Genomic DNA, 19,765 nt, shown 5'->3' with positions numbered 1-19,765 from the left:
GGACAACAAATTTCAACTCAGATAATATGAAAACAAATTAAGTGACCGAAATTTATACCAAAAGATAGTGATAGCTAACAGCACATATGTTTGACCTACTTAAGAACTTGGGGTTAACTGCAATGACTTTTTTCACTTTCATGTTACTGTAATTTTATAATTCGAATTATTCATTGAAGGTTTCTCATGTTTTTTTTGCAAAGTGGCCTTTTTTATACTTTTCATTGTATATGGAACAACTCATTTCCCACTTTTTTGTATAGATGAAATGACAAGCAGAATTTTACTGAAATTTGATTTCATTTTTATCAAACAATCATTTTTCATTCAAGTTATTGTAATATGAGTAAGAGATAGATTCATCAATATTTGCCATTTACGAAGCAAACTCTAGACACTCAATTATTGTTTGTTTTTGTAAGTGCAATACTTATACATTAAAGAAATATATCACATTTGAAAGTATGATAGCATTTTTATTATTATAAATTCAATACACGAATTGACACACTTGAGTTTTTTACAATTCAATATTTTCTATCATAATGAATTTAACAAAATCTTTGGCTATAATCTAGTGCATAAAAGGTCAACCTTTGTATGGTATATTATACTGCAATCTATTAGAATGTAATTATTGATACGTTTGCTTAATAATTTAAGACCAAAAAAGAATTATGGAAAAAAAACCAGAAAAAAACACCAGGTTATCACTTCCAATACTTAACATTATTATAAAATCCCATTAGTTAAATTCATGCTTATAAGGACATCAGTATGGTTGTATTGGGTGTATTATCGCTATGTTGTGCATTTTTCCTTTGATCTGTTTTTGTGATAATTTTTCATATCATGCTACTCGCTTGAGATGGAAAGTTATCGCTAGAAACTAAGCAGGCACGTGACGTTGCTAACGAAATTGACATGAAATTGACAACGTCGTCATAAGTAAAATAGCGATGAACAGATTATCATTGGTCATCTCAACTCGATTGCTTTTCTCGCTTTTGTCGTCCCGGCTCAAGCGAGAAAACCAATCTCGTTGAGATGATCAACGATAATCTATAATTATCGTGTATATACAGCCGCGTACAGTTCATACAAAATCTTAGTATTGTGAAGGTATCGCGCTCTATGCCACTCAAAGCACCCTTGCAACTATCCTTTGAGGGGGTCAGTTTGGTTTCCTGCTGAACGTCAAAATATATGCATTGTCAGCTTTTATCCTAATAGAGTAGTTAAATAAAGCTTGTCAACTAGATTTATAGCTAATGTTTTGGGGTCTTGAATATGCCTAAAATATTTGACACTAAATGTTAAGCTATTAAAGCAAACAACAACTATCTTGTCAATCAAGTTTCATGTAAATTTTCTTAAATGACATGCTGTTGTCCTGTTGTCTTCGCCTAAAAGTTTTAATTGGTGTTTGCTTTCTGTCTTTTCTCCTTTAAAAACAAACAAGAAACGTGAATTTATTAGCTATAGATTTAAAAATATATTTAAAACCTCTTTTGAAATCCGATTTACAAAAAAAATAAAAAAGGTTCTCTTTAAACATATACCGTAATATAATGAAATCAAATAATTTCAACTTGTAAAGTACATGTAGCTATTCATGACACAATTCCATAAAATCAAGTTGTACGTCAGTCTAGAAAGAATTCTTGTTTAAAGGTTTTCAATCCTAATATCTTTGGTATCTTTCGTCTCTCTTTTATCTCAATTAGATCAAACGTTCGATATAAACAGAAACTCATTGATAATATGTTACTACCCTTTAAAGTTATCCCTAAATATAAGATGATAAGATGACACATATTAAAGTAATTGAAGATACACCGTCGTTTTAACTTTAAAGAAGTATCATAAATAATTATGTCAGATTCACTGTAGATTTAATTTTCTGTGTAAAATATTACGACATATGGTATAAATAAGAAAACCATCAATGTGAGATCTGATACTCGCCTAAAAAGTCAAATGTTTGTCAGATAAACAAAACATGGCGAGTTGTGTATAGTCAGGGACCACATTTATCCTACTTAAGTTGTTTCTCGTGACAATAACTAGTAATTTACACATTCATGATAAGGAAAACAACATAGTTTCTTCATCTAAAGTTTATACATTCTATGAATATACACTGATTATTTAAGAATTCATAAATCCAAAAGAAACATATTAATATTGGTCAAAATTAATCATTTGATATTCAGTTTTGGTCTGGGAATTGTATAGTTAAAATCAAATGAACTTCGTTTGCTTTTGAGAATCTGAATTCTTCTATGACTCCTGCATTTTGACACTGCTAACACGGAAGAAATTACTACGAGTACAAACACCCATGTTGCAAGGACAACTATAACAATAATAATGTTTTGTGACATGACACATTTAGTGTCCTCTTTATCTGCTGTCATTGTGTTCTTGTTCAGGTTTCCTAAAATATAAGAACAACAAGCATTTAAAAAAAGGAAACTATGTGACAGGTTCTCAATAAACAATGGGTAGTTGAATGAAACCTTACAAACACAAAAGGACCAGAGAAGATATGTTTATAAAAATGGTCTTATTATAGGCGCAAAATTTGAAACAAAAAAACCCACATATTCTGTTATATGACATGGGTGATCAGTTTTTTTTAATGAACCACACTAATTCAAAGAACAAAACCACCGTTGAAGAAATATTCAAATTGTTAGACTTTTTGATAAACTTTATATTTGTTTAGTTTGGTGCTTTGCTATTTTACCAAATATTCCAACGGGTACTAATTGTGCATCCTTACTGGCAGACGTATTGTTATTTTAGTATGAAGAATTCATAAAAAAAAACCCATCTTAACGAAAAAAAGGAAAAAAAGCTTATAGATATACGAAAATATGGTATGAGTGCCAATGACACCAATCTCCATCAAGGTCACAATTTATAAAAGTAAAACATTATAGGCCAAAGTACGGTCTTCAACACGGGGCATTTGCTCACACCGAACAACAACCTGTAAAGGACAGGTGAACACAATTACAGCGGGTTTAAACGTAGATCTTCAATTTCACTTAGTCAATGGTGTCCTGTCACTCAATAACCCTCATTTAAGTGAAAGATTGCATTTCATATATTAAACTGAACTTAAGATTCAGGATAGTACCTAAAATTGGAAGATCAGCTTCACAAATAAATCTTGATCTTAACTACGATATTGACACAGATGGACGACTTGAAACTATAATATATGCTAAATAACATGCAAATTTCAAAAGAGGAACGAAAGATGCCAGAGGGACATTCAATCTCATAGATCGAAAATAAACTGATAACGCCAATGCTCAAACATAAAAAGACAAACAAACAACAAATACTATACAAGACATAATAAAGAAAACAAAAGACTAAGTAACACAAACTCCATTAAAAACTGGGGATGATTTCAGGTGCTCCTGAAGGGAAGGGTATGAAGATCCTGTGCCACATGTGGCACTCATCGTGTTGCTCATGATATTACAAACCCGGTAAATAGACTTTCAACTTTCCAATAGACGAATTGACCATTTCAATGCAAATTATTTGTTCTGTAACAATACTTTTAAAATTAGTTATGTAAGGTTACACTCTACCTATTTTGATATTTTCTTGTCCAATTTTAGGGAAAATGAGTACTTCATCTAATGAGGGCTCTTTAATGGTTAGTATTGCTGATACGAATTGCCTATCTCCATAATTTGAATCTCTCTTTCTTCTGATGGAAGGTTGTGTACTATTGATTGAAGTCTCGTTTCCAGTTTCTTCACGACCTTGCAGCTCGGGGACTAACGTTGGAGCAGAAGTTACGTCGACAACTGCGGGAGTAAAGGTACTAACTGTTGGTGGGGCTCCAACTGGCAATGAACAATCACGCTGTAGAAGAAAAATAAATCTTATCACAATTTTAAACTTCTTCTCTTCATTGCCAAATAAAACGAATTGTCCTAAAGTTTATATAACTTGACATCTAAAATATATCAAAAGACACAGTTTTCCTATTTATTTGTATTGTAGTCCTGTAATATTATGTTGTCATTTCTATGTTATATTTAACATTGCCATTAAAGTGCGAGGTTTGGCATGCCACAAAACCAGGTTCAACCCACCATTTTTTCCTTTAAAAATGTCCTGTACCAAGTCAGGAATATGGCCGTTGTTATATTATAGTTCGTTTCTGTGTGTGTTACAGTTTAACGTTGCGTCGTTTGTTTTCTCTTATTTTTGAGTGTAAATTGACATTGCGATAAGACGTGTCACGGTACTTGTCTATCCCAAATTCATGTATTTTGTTTTGATGTTATATTTGTTATTTTCGTGGGATTTTGTCTGATGCTTGGTCCGTTTCTGTGTGTGTTAGTTACATTGTAGTGTTGTGTCGTTGTTCTCCTCTTATATTTATGCGTTTCCGTCAGATTTAGTTTGTTACCCCGATTTTGTTTTTTGTCCATGGATTTATGAGTTTGAACAGCGGTATACTACTGTTGCCTTTATGTAGCATGTATGTTGGTTTTTTTTTAGGTTATTGATAAATATAAATTCTTACATTGGTACCAGTGGATTATCAGATTTGTCCAATCAAGGATTTGTAATCGACAGACATTAAATGTTAATTTTTACGATCGAGTTTTGACTAATCAAATAATTCACGAGTAACAATTAAAGAATCTGTGTCTCTAACGATAATATGATATCAAATGATTTTTTATTTTTGATAAACGAAAATACCCTTCGAGTGCCTTCCACTATTTCACTATTAGCACATTTCCATTCATCATCTTCTGATACCATCGAAAACAACACATTGATTTTTGTATACAATGGGCCCAGAAATGGTGACATTGCTAAGAATTAGAGAAATAGATCTATACTGGTATTCCACGGACTATTAAATACTGCATTTAGGCAAAGTACATTAATACTTTCTGTTAATCAAAGTCTTTGTTTAATATATCATTTATATTTTTGTTGTTATTTTATATTTTTATGACAGAGGTTAATTCTGAAACACTTGCAATTTACGGAAATGTCATTATGCAAAAGTATTCCATAAAAGTTAACACTTACAGGCTTACAAAATCTTTCTTCTCCTTTTTTACATATTTTAACAGCACAGTTAAAGCCAACATTTGTTGTTCCTTTGAATTTAAAAGCGTACATGAAGAGTTCTGAAGCTGGTAGTTCTTCTGTTGAACCAGGTTTTCTGTACCTAGCTGCAAGTGGACCGTCTGTATTCACCATGATATTCTTTCCATCTTCAGTGGGACATCTACATTATATTATATATATATAAAGATGAAAAGATAATGTATGATTTCTAATGGAACAGCTATCGACATAAAATAATGACGTAGATGTAGCCTACGGGACAGGGACATACATAATGAGATGTGTGAGCTTTTAAACGGAAATGTTAAAGCAAAGGATTTGTTCGTTCTTAAATCTCGTCAATGAAAACTCGAAACATTCATTTATTGCACACTTATTGGACATTTTAAAATATTTAGTTTGATTATGAAAACAGAAAAAAAGCCTACATTTTACAGATACAAGAGGTATTAGATTTAAACATCCCGCATACCAAAACTGACGCTCTTTTTTGGCATGGGTTTCACTGCCGGTCGGAAAATGACAAAATGTCACCATACATATCATTTTCCTGTCACCATTGATGACCTGTTTAAAAATATTCCCTGTATACATGTAATTTTAATGATAAATTCTGAAACGGTAAAGAACAGAATAAACTAATTAACGTAAAAGGTACGTCTAAAAGATCCTTTTACGTCATATATTTCACTTCCATATTTGGGTAAGAGGAATTGAACGCTGAATCAGTTGGGAATAAAGGAATTAACTAGAAAATCAGTGAGTTCCATGAAAACCAGAATAACCACGCTTTCGTGACGTTGTGAGTAGGAATTCTTACACAAAAATATGATTCTGTAAATATATCCACTAAATTTAATATGAGTTATAAATCTATCAGAACATAAATCTATTAGAACTATAAGTTGTTATGAATATTTTTATGTAATTTATTGATGAATGATTAACTATTTATTTCACTCTTATAATATATGTACATACCCGTCCTTAACAAATTCAAATTGTAATGGCTTTCCTGATAACGTGTTATTGGCTATGCAGTTGTCAATTCTAAGACTTTCATACACTGCAAAAAGCAATATATCAACGATGAGTCTTATGTAGACGAAATGCGCGTCTTGTGTACTAAATCATAAGAAAGGTACCTTTGATACTATTATATTGATTTATTTAGTTTAAAACTCCGCTCGAAAGCAAACGGTAAATTCTTACTTGCATTGTACTGTTTTTTATATGGAATGAATCATTAAAATAAAAATAAAATACTGCAATCAAAAACGACGTTCATCTTTAAGTTTATCAGCATATGCAGAGGTTAACATTTGATCATTATAAAAGCTTGTTATTACAATTTTCATAATTAGTTTCTTTTGCTCATTTAAATCCTGATGTTTTTTACTCTTAAACTTTTTATATCTTATTGAAACTACATACCATCAGTATCTGCGAGGAAGAATAATAACTTAAAGATGTCGCCTACAAATAGAGGCTTATCTAAAGGTTGGCCATCTTTATTCTGAACTGCAAATTTAACAGGCAAATAGGTACCAGAAATGATGTTTTTCTTTAAGTTTGTTCTAGAAAAAAAGTCAAAACAATATTGGTATTGTGTACATTTTTATGTAAATGATATTACTTTGGGTGACTTTATTTTTTTTAATAATTTGTTCTTATTTAACGTTAAACCAATATCACAGGTAAGAAGAGGGTTGACGCCTTGAAGGCTTCAAGCATGTTCAAGCCATCACATCGTGTAGGAGTCTGTTTGGAGTCAGGGACCTGTGCTTTATTGGTTGTCGTTGTTTCATGCAATTCATATTTGTTTTCGGATTTTTTTTGGTTATGAATTTAACCATTAGTTTTCCTAATTATTAAATGTTTCATGTCGGGCCTTCTTTATTATATTATGCGGTATGGGTTTTCCTGTTGTTGAATGCCGAACGGTTTTCTATAATAACTTACGTGAACTTCATTTAAAATGTGGTGAATAGTTGTCTTATTGGCAATCATACCACATCTTCTTATTTTGCATTGTTTTGTTTTACCTGCATGGCTGGTTGTAAATATCGTTGATACCTTTTGGCTTTCAAACTTATATAACCTAGTAAAGATCGTACGAAATATATAAGCATTAGAATGAATGTTGCAATGTTATTTACACTACCCTTGGTGTTCACCGGTCACCTTAACTTAACCTTTACCAGTGACAAACACTCGTGCAAACAAAAAGATAACAAAACACAGGGAAAGTTTTATGAATAACTGACACCAAGCCAAATACACATGATACGAACCTGAAGAATGAGACAACTAACGGTAACCCAGAACAGTTTTTAATCACCTTAGACAACCTGATATAGTGATAACAAATTCAAAGAAATGTGGACGCAACTATAACTGAAGATGATTTTTTTTTAAATCTTAGGACTTTGATAGAATATGACACCAAATTTAAAAAGGGCTTTATAATTTCGAGAAAGAAAACAGATTATTTCATTTAGATGTTTTTTTTTATTTTATTTGTGCTGATGATGATGGTGACCAAGTAGTGATCCTATTTCTTTACTGATTTTTCAATGTGTTGTTAAGATCTGCCAGAAAACCATGCAAAACCGCCTGATGTCACTTTTGTCATATGACCTTCGGTTTGGCGGGTTAGTTGTCTGCAATTACATTTTTAGAATTTATACCTAGATAATTCTTGTAATTGTTTCTTTATTTGAACTATAATTGTGTTGTGTGATACCATATAATTAGTCATATTTGACACATGGGTGCACCTTAGTTATATAAATAACAATACAAAGTTGTTTTATATGTTTAACTGTTTTGGAAGTTTTTGGGCGCCATCCTTTAACAGATGAAAATGCTCGAAAACAGCAAAAAATAAGTCTTTTTTGGCATATTTCACTGGTTTAAAAACAAATATATGGCAACGAAAATGAAATATTAAAAGAAGAAATCGCGTATATCTCTTAAACTAACCTTTCATTTAAACCAACATCATCAAGTTCTGCAAACATAGTAAAATTGGAGCCTTTATGAATACAACTATATATGATGATACTATCGGTACTGGATATAAACATTGGGTTATAACTGACCACGACATCAACAAATCGACTTACATCTCCCTCCTGTCGATAAAAAAAAATACAGTTCATGGTAATAAAGAATGGTTCCAGGGATTTCTAATGCTATCTATAGGCCTTCCAATTAAAATTTTCAAAACGTTCGAAAGGAATAAATGCATATCTATCTGTCTACAGCAAAGCTATTGAACGCCCATTCCTATGTAGCGTTATTCTCTTCCTTTTCTTGATTTTGAATCCTTCTTTATTTAATCTTAAGTGGTGTCAAAAAAAAAGTCGACAGAAACACATTAATTTTGTACAAAACGCAGAATGCTTCCCATTAATTTGATACGACCTTGTGAAAGTTAAAAAAAAAAAAGCGTTTACTTGGTATAACGACATTTTAATGCTATATACATGAACGTACGCATGTTGCATTTTATGGAGAAAATAAAATAACTTTTAAAATGCCTAGCAATTGTTGTCTTGCAGTCAAAATGACGGATTCTTTAATGAGTATTTTTGGTATGTGACAAATATTTTGATATAAGAAAAAACTATATGAAACCATTTTATTGGACAAAACCGTCTTGTTACAAATTTATCTAATTATTGTCTGTTTATAACATCAAAATAGCTTAATAACAGTATAGGTAAATACATGCAATTTATCTGATAACATTCTTTATTCATGATGACTTTTAATGTCATTCTCATTTTTCATTATCTAAATTATGTATTTGTTGTCATTCGCCGCCGATAATTCAATGATTCAAACTTATTTATAATTTTTAAACACGCAACTATTTTATTAATCACTTTATTATTTTATTTGTATATGTAAATTCTGTAATCTTCATTGCGTTTGACTCTCAATATTAAACTGATGAAAGTCACTATATATATGTACGCTTGGAACTAAAATACGGAGAAGTCCAATTCGACAATAAAACCGAAAGGACCCAGAAAACAGTGTGGCAATGACACAATTTCTAAATATAAGTTAACGTGCAAACATATTATACGTTCCATCTTATATTGTAATATTTTATACAAAGCACCAAAAATATCGCCATTCACCTCACAAGCTAACCAAACCTGTGCATTTTGCTAGGTGTTTGTGTATTTTAACATCTGCTAGTCTAGAGGTATATAGGGGAGCGTTGAAATCACATAAAACAGGTTTAACCCCGACTCGTTTTAGCGCCTGTCTCAAGTGAGGATCTTCTATTCTTTGATAGTATTGTGTGGTGTTTTTTTAGTTCATTTTAATGTTTCGGATTTAAGTGTGGCGTTCATTTCGCTTTATAAAATATTGTTTAGGGACCATATCTTCTTGGTAGGGGATTTTCTCGCTGAGCCGAAGACCCATTAGTGGCCTTGGGCTATTTTGTCTCTTTGTTCGAGTTGTTGTCTTTTTTACCTTTTTACCTTTATTATTCTATTCAAATAATTAAAGATGTAATTATTTGGAGATAAAAATAGCCCAGTTCTTACCATCGGTTCATCTTTTGTTTTGTTGATAGATTGTGAACACACATTATCAGTGGAATTGAACGGAATTGTCAACGAGTACTTGTTTAATCCTGGAACACCTGCTTCCATCTCATTAAATTTACAGTTGTCTTCATCCTCACTCAGGTAAACCTCTCCTCTAAATGTGTCAGGAACCACAAACGCCATTTTAATTTCAGAACCTAAACATTCTTGAGTAACTGCAAGCACGTAAACAAGTGAAATGTTTGGATATACAAAAACAGAAAATCAAAGATTTATATAACAATGTACAGATTATATAGACTTTATATGATTAAAAAAAGCACATTATTAACAACAAGCATGAACATAAAGTTAAATGTTTGGAAATAGAAACAGAACTTGCATTACAAAGTTCAATGATTGATATAGCAATGTACTGTGTACTGTGTAACAGATTATATTGACTTTATAACTAAATAAAAACCACTATGAGGAAAACTGTAGGAACTATTGTTTAATCATTACAAAACAACAGTAACATCATATGTAGGAACTGAATTCTGTAAAACAATTTGCTAATAGAAAGCGCCTTTTTTGAGTTTTAACAAATCGTTCGATATACATTGTATCACGTAATTAAATTCTTTATTAACCAAATGTTTTACAACATATAGGTAATTGAAGATCCCAACAGACTTGGAACTCTTGTAACATTGGAACCGCGTTTAGAAAAAAAAACCCACGTAATTGGGGTTTATTATCAGTAATTATTAATTTCACAGAATACAAAATTCAGAAAAGGTAAAAATTGCAGGCAAATCAACGTCAATACAAAATGTGATGTCATTGAATCGACCATGTATCTCGAATGATTTTTTGGCGTCAAAGTATGATAATCTGGCATTCAAAGAAGATATATATACAATTTCAAAATCACGCACACAAGGTTTCTGTTTTTTTTTAAATTATAAAAAATGCAGCAAAAAACTTGAACAATATAAATTATAATAATTTTATCTCTTTCAGTTAAGCCACACGTTTTTTCTTTTAAAAACAAGATGGGCTTATTGATTCCTAAGTCTGATTGAAATAATTGTTTTTATTTTCAATTTTTTATTCATTTTTATGTACCTGTTTTATACTGACATCTTTCTCCGTAATAATCAGGTGAGCAGAAACATTTGTCCTGCTCGTAACAGGTACCTCCGTTTTCACATGGATTTTTGTCACATTCCATTTTATCTGTAAAATATGACATTGAGAAGTAAAATCATAAATGTTGATATAAGTTACCTATATAAACGAGTCAATTAAAACATTTGTTTAAGCATCATGCACCCTCGAAGAGTGTTCCTTCCTTTATACATATGAATTAAAAAAAGAAGTAAGGAGTGATATTACATTTTAGCAAAATCTGGGGCATGCATTTTTATGTAAAATGGTATTTGTACCAGTTTAAAAAGGTTAAAAATTAGTAATAAGACCCCCTTAACATACAATTGTCCATATTATCAGTTAGAGTTGATAGACTTTTATATAATTTTGATGTAATTTGTCCCAAAATAAGTACACTACAATGTACATATCTTTTTGTCTATAAAAGGAGATGCACTACGACACAACTCGGGTTGATGAAATTATATGTTTGAACAAAGCGGCATAACTCTGTAATTCCTTAAAAAAATTGTTTTAAGCCTCGGTCACACCTTACCGGATAGCTCGAACGGACGCCTAACGGATAACTTTTTTTTCAATCCGTTTAAATGTCCGTTAGACGTCCGTTCTTATCCGTTAGACGTCCGTCCATATCCGTTGCATGTCCGTTTAGCGTACGTTTTATCCGTCGACGTCCGTTTTGTCCGGTGGAAAATTTTGAGCATGTTCAAAACTTTGAACGGACGTCCAACGGATGAAATGTCCGTTGAACGTCCTTAAGGGGGCTCGCGGGTCTAAATCATTTTTTTTTAATTTAATATAGGATTTCGCTGTATTTTTCTATAAAGAAACTTTATCTTATACTTAATAGAAAAATGATATAAATGGGGTCACCGTCCATTTACGCTCACAACCTGCCTTTGAAAGAAGCATACATTTTTGTAAAAATACTTATTTTCTGTTGAACTGATAGGAGAAAAAGAGGTAATATCGAAATAAAAAAAGAACTAAATTAAAGAAATCGCTAAAATTTTACAATTATTTAGTTTATGTACAGCTTATTCGAAAATAACAATAAAAAATATAGGTCACCGATGAGTTAAAAAAGATATTTAAATTTTAATGCCAAAAAATGGCATTTTGGCACCAAAGGGAGATAATTTGGAGCTTTTTCAATGATATCTACATTTTAAAAGTCACCAGGGGCTAACACGAACTGATTTTTGGGAATAATTTTTGTACCATATGATAAAGTAACAACTTCTAAAGGTAATTAATAAAATTTGTAATGAAAAATAAATGTTTAATTTTTTTCTGAAAATCTTATACCCGCGAGCCTCCTTAAGGCGTCCGTTTTGTACGGTACTCGTCCGTTTCGTTTCCGTTTTGTATCCGTTACGTGTCCGTTATACATTCGTTGGAGGTCTGGCAGATTAATTCACCAACGGACTTTTAACGGACGTCTAACGGATAAAACGGATGTTGAACGAATGTGAAACGGACTTCTACCGGACGTATAACGGATAATGAACTGTTACGGATCTGAAACGGACAAATGCCAATAAAAAATTTCGCGTCAGAAATGCCAATTTTATTTTTTAAGGTTCATGAATTCTCATTATTCAGAATCGATTTTAGAGTAAGGGCACATCTTCACAATCAAGCAGCTCATATTCAGGCCAGAAACTGCCCTTTGACGACATTTTGAAGAACAAACCAAAACCAGTTACACAGAAACATTTTGAATATTTTTGCGATTTACATGTATTATAATTGTTGCCTTTAATTTTTCCGTATATCTTGTTCATCCGTTTTATCCGGTACGCTTCCGTTAGGTGTCCGTTTTATGCGGTACTCGTCCGTTGAATGTACGTTCGACATCCGTTCTGTCCGTTACGTTTCCGTTTCTCGTACGTTGCATATCCGTTGTGTGTCCGTTATGCATTCGTTACGCGTCCGTTTTATTCGTTCAATCAGTACATCAACGGACTCCCAACGGATAACAATTTTGTCAACGGACAACTTTTATTTTCATCCGTTAGGCGTCCGTTCGTGCTATCCGGTAAGATGTGACCGAGGCTTTACCGTTAGAGCTGTTTCCTCTAGATCTTATTTTCATAATCATATTTGTTCTCTTATTTTTTTTTCAAATCATAGGTGTAAAGATAGTTATATGCAATCATCCCACATCTCCTTATTTTGTTCTGGTAACAGGATTTGTCGCTCAAGGTGTGCAGTTATAGTAGAATGCACTATCGTGCTTGGTTTTCATGCTCTTAAATTTTATAGTTATGAGTTGTCATTCTCTAATTTTCAATATCATTCTTCTAACTGGTATATTAACTGATATTAGTTTTATTCCGATCTTTAAATTGACGAGTAGACCAGGAAAAAAAGCAATTCACGTATACATTCTTCGCTGTCTGGATTGCTATCCAAGAACAATACGTTAGAACAAAATATAGAGGTGACATACTTCTTTTTAAGTAAAGTTTCCTAAAATTCCAAACCACATATTTCCACACCAGTAATAATAGATTAACAGTAATGCATAAATGTTATCACTTATATCAATGTTAAGGTACCGATTATTCATTAATACTTCTGAACATTAAAATATATTTTTTCGATAATAAAACAAATCCGATACCAGTATCTAATGAACAGTCGTATCCTGCTTGAGTTGCTGGACAAGAACATGATCCATCACCAGCATTGCAAATTCCACCACTTTTACAATTAAATCCCTTCCTTCTACAGTGAAAGTCGGTTCTGCCAACTGAAAATAATAATTTAATAAGTGGTCACTTTGGGGAAATACTCTTGAACAATCTGGAGATTATTCACCAACATGCAGCTTTGAAACGACAAAAAATGTCAGCACTATTATATGCCCCCGCTAATAAGTAACTGGGGAATAAAGGATGACCTTATACCCTTGTCCATCATATATGTAGTGTAACATAGAAGAGTTATCCGGTTACATTGGATACTGGTGCATGTCAGATCGGGTTCGCGTTAATTATATTTTGCAAAGTGTACTCTTCTTCGATATTCTATAAATATCGAAGTAAGTTTTGTTTCGTAAGTTTTAAATGAGAAGTTATTTATTTTTCAACATGACTATGAAACATTTTATTGCATTCTATTGCTTTTAAAGATTTATTTGTTGTATGTCTTTGCACTAAATATCCATGATATATTAGTTATTAGGTACGTATTCAGAATTTCTAACGAGACTAAACTGCTAAATAATGTAGAAAATATTAATGGTTTCAAATTAACCGGAATGTTCAATTGCTTTCCGAAAATGGTGTTTAAAGCGTTAGATAATTTCCACACGGCCCAATTTTCATTATTTGTTATCTTTCATTTTATAAGGAGAAGTCAAAGCACATCATTAATAATAATCTTTTCTTAACCACCTGCTGCTTTTTCTCTTCAATGCTTTCACAAAAAATTAAGTGTTTAATTTCTACTTATGTAAGACATTGTGCGTTTAAAAAAATTCAAATTGTCCCTCGCTTTCCATTTCTGATACTTTCATCAGATTCGTTCATTGTTATACCATGTCTCCGAGGGATTGCAGTTGTCTGTTAGATTAAGTACTCGTTGGAAACACTTCTAATTCGTTACATTTCTGGATTTCGGACAATATCTCATAAATTCTTATCAATGTATAAGCACTGGACACGATTAATTTGCAAAACACTCATTTACAAATCTGCAGCCGCCTCTCCCTAGAGCTACAGTGTCATGTATATAACCACAATATGCGGAATTACTTGAGATTCAATAAATTCATTGCTTTTTTGCTGTTATTATTTAATTTATTTGTCAATTTGATTAAGAAAAAAATGGTATATAATATAAATAATACATGCTTGTACTTTAACAGTTTACAGCTTGATAACAATTTACAATAATATTTTTTGAGCAGGCGTTTGTATGAAGGTTAGCACTCAATAGAGACCCATCAACTTGCGACATGACTTTTACTTTACATAAGTATCTGACCTTTCTCACATACTTACATATAATGCATTTGTAATGCTCATTTATCTATAAATAATATTTTTGTCTTGTAAACGAGAGATTATCATCTGTTTCGTCGCCCATTACAAAAACAATTATACGTTACTTGACAAGTATAAATTATGTTGTGTTGCGAAGCCACTAATGGCGAAGGTTAATTATCTTATGGCGGAGAATATGAAGAAGCAGTGATGGGGCTTTTCATTGTTGTTATCAATTGCATTTTTATTTTTTATTATAGCAATACTTCGAACCAAAGTATTACAAAGCTCGACATTATTAAAAGACTTGTATTACGTATAAGTCGATAAGTTTATGATATGATGTAAATATTGATATAAAACAATCGAGGACATAATGTTAGTAGACCAACAATTACATAATAATTATGACAAATATTAATTCAAACAAATACATTTCAAATCAATAACATGTGATATTTCAAAAGTTATAAGTTAACATAGTCTACTAAATTGGCAAAAAAACAAAACCACAGAAATTACTTGACTGAAGGTTTGATTACTAATTGTCAATTAAATGATGACACTTTAAATTATTACTCATAAATCGTTTGATATCAATTGATTTCGATCCACTTGTAAAATTGTAATTATATAAGTACTCTTTTTTTATACTTACGTTGAATGAAGAAGAAAATTATCATAAAGTTCAACCAGGTGTGCAGTAAAGTTCGAGCAATCATGTTATGTCTACAATAAATATGTCTGTGTGTATAAGGGATATTTACTAGGAAACTATTTTAATGTTTCAGACTAAATAAAATACATCTGTTTAGAAATATTCAAACAACAAAACTGTTGATTGTGTAATGGCGTGGAACCCTCTGGTTTAGAAACAGAAATCTTAGAAAACTTGCATACATATTAAAGATATATTAATTTTCAATTTTATATATTACACTTAGATTCCAATAGTACTCTTGAAAGTCATTAAAGTTTCAATCTTTTCTGGGTCTTCCATCATAAGTTACTGTCTTGTACTACATGATAACGATAAAGGGGCTAATGCACAGAGAAGTATCAGTAACATCTAAAATGTTTTTTTTCTTTTTTAGTTAAATGTAACAAAATACATTATCTATAAAATTATTCGAATGTAAATGGGGGTTAAGCAAGGTTGTCCGATTGCCCTTATCGTTTAATAAAAATCTTGTTATAGAACTGCAAAGAATGCTCTGTTTAAATAACTTTATTTTTGGTTTTGTTAATAAAGATAGGCAAAACTGTTGATATCATGAAATGAAATAATGAAACAGGAGAAAATCAAATAACTTAATAAAAAAGTTCAGTAGACTTACCTTTACGCTTATACAACCAATGATCATAATTACCTGAAGTTTTAATCCCTGTCAATATCTTAAAGATACTAGATGAATCACTGATTATATTAATTGAGAACCCGTTTGACTGTTACTGTTTTTAGGTTGTTCCTAGTTTTTATAATAAGTGAATGTGATATTAACTTGTTGTGTACATTACTTTACATGAAATAGGTTATTATCGCCAACACCCTTAGTATTGCATATATTAAAAATTTATTTCCATAAACAATTACGTATCTAAACAAACTTTTGAAGTTTTTTTTCATCCACCAAAGGAAAGCCCTTATTGTTACTGTAAAATCATCTCCCACTTCTACGACTTACATTTAAAATGTACCTACACGATAAATTCTTGGCTTCAATAGTTATCAAAAGTGCCAGGCTTATAATTTAATACGCCAGACGCGCGTTTCGTCTACATAAGATTCATCAGTGACGCTCAGATCCAAAAGACAATGTCAAAAACTTACCACTAGAAGAAAGTTGCATTTATTTAATAAATTAATTGTTTAAAATGATTCAATATGAAAATCAAGTTATTTTACATACTTTTGTATGGTGATTTATTACACATGTTTTTTTGGGGTTGAAAGTTTTAAAACTGATATTAAATGCACGAAATCGACAGATAGAATTTCAGAAAGTTTTATTTTCATTTGCAAATCAAGATATTTTTATCAAGCCTACGACATTTGTGTTGCAAATGCCAGATAAAGCGATCCTATAGTTTCCGTCGACGGCGTCCTCCACCGTCAGATTCAGTCTAGGATTTATTTTTTCAGTCATCAATAATATTGTCAAACCTGTATGGAACGTTATGAAATTTTGACAGAAGATTTTTTTATAACCAATAAACGAACTTCAAGAATGAGCAAAACCCATGAAAATATTACTTTTGTAAATCTGTATAGGCTAGCTTTGTTTTTGTAGGTGAGATGTACATACACAGTCAGGATTCTACTTCGTCAAAATTATCTCCCCATTACGCCAGTTAATTTTCACAATCGTAGAAATGGACGCCATTGTAGGGATAACGCCCTACCAATTTTGCTCTTGAAAAACCGATAAATTTATCCGCATAGCACCATTACGATCCTACGGAAGCCGATAAGGGCCATTCAAAAAAAATAATATGTCGTAATTACGACATAGCATGTCGTAATTTCGACATAACATGACGTTATTACGACATCGCTATGTCGTAATTTCGACATAACATGTCGTTATAACGACATCGCTATGTCGTAATTGCAACATATCATGTCGTAATAACGACATCACTATATATAAAAGAATATGTTACAGTATTATGATTGCCAAGAGACTAAATGACACAGAAATTAACAACTATAGGTCATCATAATGCCCCCAATAATTAGAAAAGCCCCCGCATAGTCAGCTATGAAAGAGGGAGGAAAGATACCAGAGGGAGAGTCCCCGAAATGCTGTGTGGCAGACAGTGTTAATAATTTATATGAAGCCCTTTTAAGTATATATTTATTAATTGCACAGCTTTTGCTATTTGAATTCATTGGTTAAAGATATTTATTTATATTGTAAAGTTTAATATTTGTATCGTCGCAAAATCTTTGGTTACCTTCTTTGGATACCTTCAGTGAGAAACTTATATGTTTTATAGATCCCATCTAAGTTTATTAAGTTACCGGCTGTACGGCCAGTCAAGGTTGATAGAAGAATAATATGTGGAATTATTTGAGGACTGACATTGCAAGCCAAGCATTCCATTCCCTTTAAATCAGCGCAAACTACATGGCTTCTTGTAATAAGGGTGAATTAAAGTATTGATTGCTCTACTTCTACTTTCAAACGTTGGGGACGATGTACCTACAACACGACGTTACACAGTTATATATTGCGGTTCGAAAATATTTCTAAGTTCGTTAAGATGTGGAGAATATACTTACTGTAATCATTTGTTTTAGTAGAGATTGTAGGACTTTTGAAATATATCCTAGTTTGTATATGGATTTCTGGAAAACAATCTACCCTCCCCCTTTTTTTTTGTAAAAGGGAAGTGATAAAAATGTTAATTTCAAATCAAAATAGATTTGTTTTAAACTATAAGCAAATGTAGGCAAGGGTTCTGGACAGGGAGATGGCAGCGCATAATAAGCTCAACGATAAGTGAACATTTTATTGAAAAAAAGTGTTTTGTAAAATTATTTGTTAGCACATGCATGCTTACAATGCTGTACTCAGTCTTGTGCTATGCCACTGATTTAACCTTGATCATGTTTTGTTAGAGTTGAAAACATATTGTTGTCTCCAGAAAATATTACACCCATGAAAGATAATTAAAGATTAGGTAGAGGAAAGTTTTGGATTACCAATGCTCATCCGTCAAAGCATCAACCATAAAAAGCGTTGTCTTATATGCGCCAATTGTTCATCATTAAACTATGTTACGTTCTATTGAATTGTTTTACATGCCTATATCAATTTAACCCCAGCTCTTAAAAATAAAAGCATGCATTGATCAATAAACTAAAATAATCATAACAAACTTTTACACGGATGAGTACATGTGATGAGCTAGTATTTATCATACGGTAACTAGAGAAAGGTTCCGATTTAAGTATTCCTTAGTTAAGTGAATACTTAAGTAAGTTTGTGCATACCATTTAAGAATTTGACTTAACTAAGGAAATTCTTAGTGAAATCTAAGTTTAAGGAATACTTAAGTTAAGATGTTTTATGCATACGGCCCCTGACACCTTTATTTTCGTTTTCCTCCCAAAATAACCCAAACTGAATAATCATAAGAAGAGATGACAAATGCGACTATACCTATATAGAACACAGAGACATGATAATTAATTTATTGTAGAAGGAAGAGAAGCGACACACAAAATGAGGTCTTCTCGTTTATTAGTATAGATAATCTAATTTTTCTTTTACAGTACTTTGTATATCCCCATCCATGTTTCACTTAAATTATTGTCAGCTTATTCGAATATGTGCATGTTTTCTGGCACGTTTGAAATAAATGCAATACATTTAATGTTTGAATGTATATTTCCACAATCATGTAATTATAAACATTTAGCATGTTTTAAAAACATGAAGAAATGTTTAAAAGTGCAACACACGGTATTTTTGGACGAGAAATCAATTTTTCTTACACTTTTAAAATTCAAATGAAGTAAAACAAGAAATCAATCTGGTTGACGCAACAATGACAATCTGTTACATAGAATAATAGTGGTGCATTTCTTTCCAGTGGGTCTCAATCAACACTGATTCACAGAAATCTTGGTAAGATTTTTTTATTAGTTGTTATTGGCTTTGAAAAAGCTGTCAGTAACTGCGTGCAGTGGCGGATCCAGAGGGGGTGTAGAGGGCGAACGCCCCCCTTTTGTTTGGACTTTTGTTTTTTGTAAAAAGATTAATAAGACTTGACTTCGTGAACTTTGCCATTTCCCGTGTATTTAATTTTTATGAGACAATTCTTTACACATAAAGATTTTTTTCGCCAGTATTTACTGAATATGTCAAAAGTAAAATTACAAAATACTAAACTCCGAGGAAAATT

At 31.7% G+C, this 19,765-nt stretch overlaps 1 protein-coding gene across 2 annotated transcripts; it reads right to left on the bottom strand.

Moving 5' to 3' along the window:
- Positions 1-455: 455 nt before the first annotated feature.
- Positions 456-16,372, bottom strand: LOC139512928 (EGF-like domain-containing protein 2). 2 transcript variants are annotated; one of them, XM_071300910.1, is made up of 11 exons: positions 16,189-16,372; positions 15,510-15,580; positions 13,486-13,614; positions 10,812-10,922; positions 9,699-9,916; positions 8,113-8,264; positions 6,562-6,704; positions 6,109-6,193; positions 5,086-5,287; positions 3,615-3,894; positions 456-2,440 (listed from the first exon to the last, which is right to left on the bottom strand). In XM_071300910.1, exons 2-11 carry the CDS (start codon positions 15,571-15,573, stop codon positions 2,202-2,204), a joined length of 1,623 nt encoding a protein of 540 aa, XP_071157011.1. In that variant the 5' UTR covers positions 15,574-15,580; positions 16,189-16,372; the 3' UTR covers positions 456-2,201. The 2 variants fall into 2 exon arrangements, with proteins under 2 accessions (XP_071157011.1, XP_071157010.1); XM_071300909.1 differs by having other exon boundaries at positions 16,222-16,372.
- Positions 16,373-19,765: the final 3,393 nt, after the last annotated feature.

This window comes from Mytilus edulis, chromosome 2 (assembly GCF_963676685.1).
Source record: "Mytilus edulis chromosome 2, xbMytEdul2.2, whole genome shotgun sequence".
Taxonomy (NCBI): Eukaryota; Metazoa; Mollusca; class Bivalvia; order Mytilida; family Mytilidae; genus Mytilus; species Mytilus edulis.
This window is presented reverse-complemented; position numbering and strand designations above follow the sequence as displayed.

Excerpts from the sequence above, each read along its gene's own strand:
- LOC139512928 (XM_071300910.1), bottom strand. The coding sequence starts at position 15,573 with ATGATTGCTCGAACTTTACTGCACACCTGGTTGAACTTTATGATAATT. Across the intron at positions 13,615-15,509 it reads AATTTTCTTCTTCATTCAAC|TTGGCAGAACCGACTTTCAC; the intron begins GTAAGTATAAAA and ends TATTATTTTCAG. Across the intron at positions 6,194-6,561 it reads CTTCCTCGCAGATACTGATG|TGTATGAAAGTCTTAGAATT; the intron begins GTATGTAGTTTC and ends TGCTTTTTGCAG.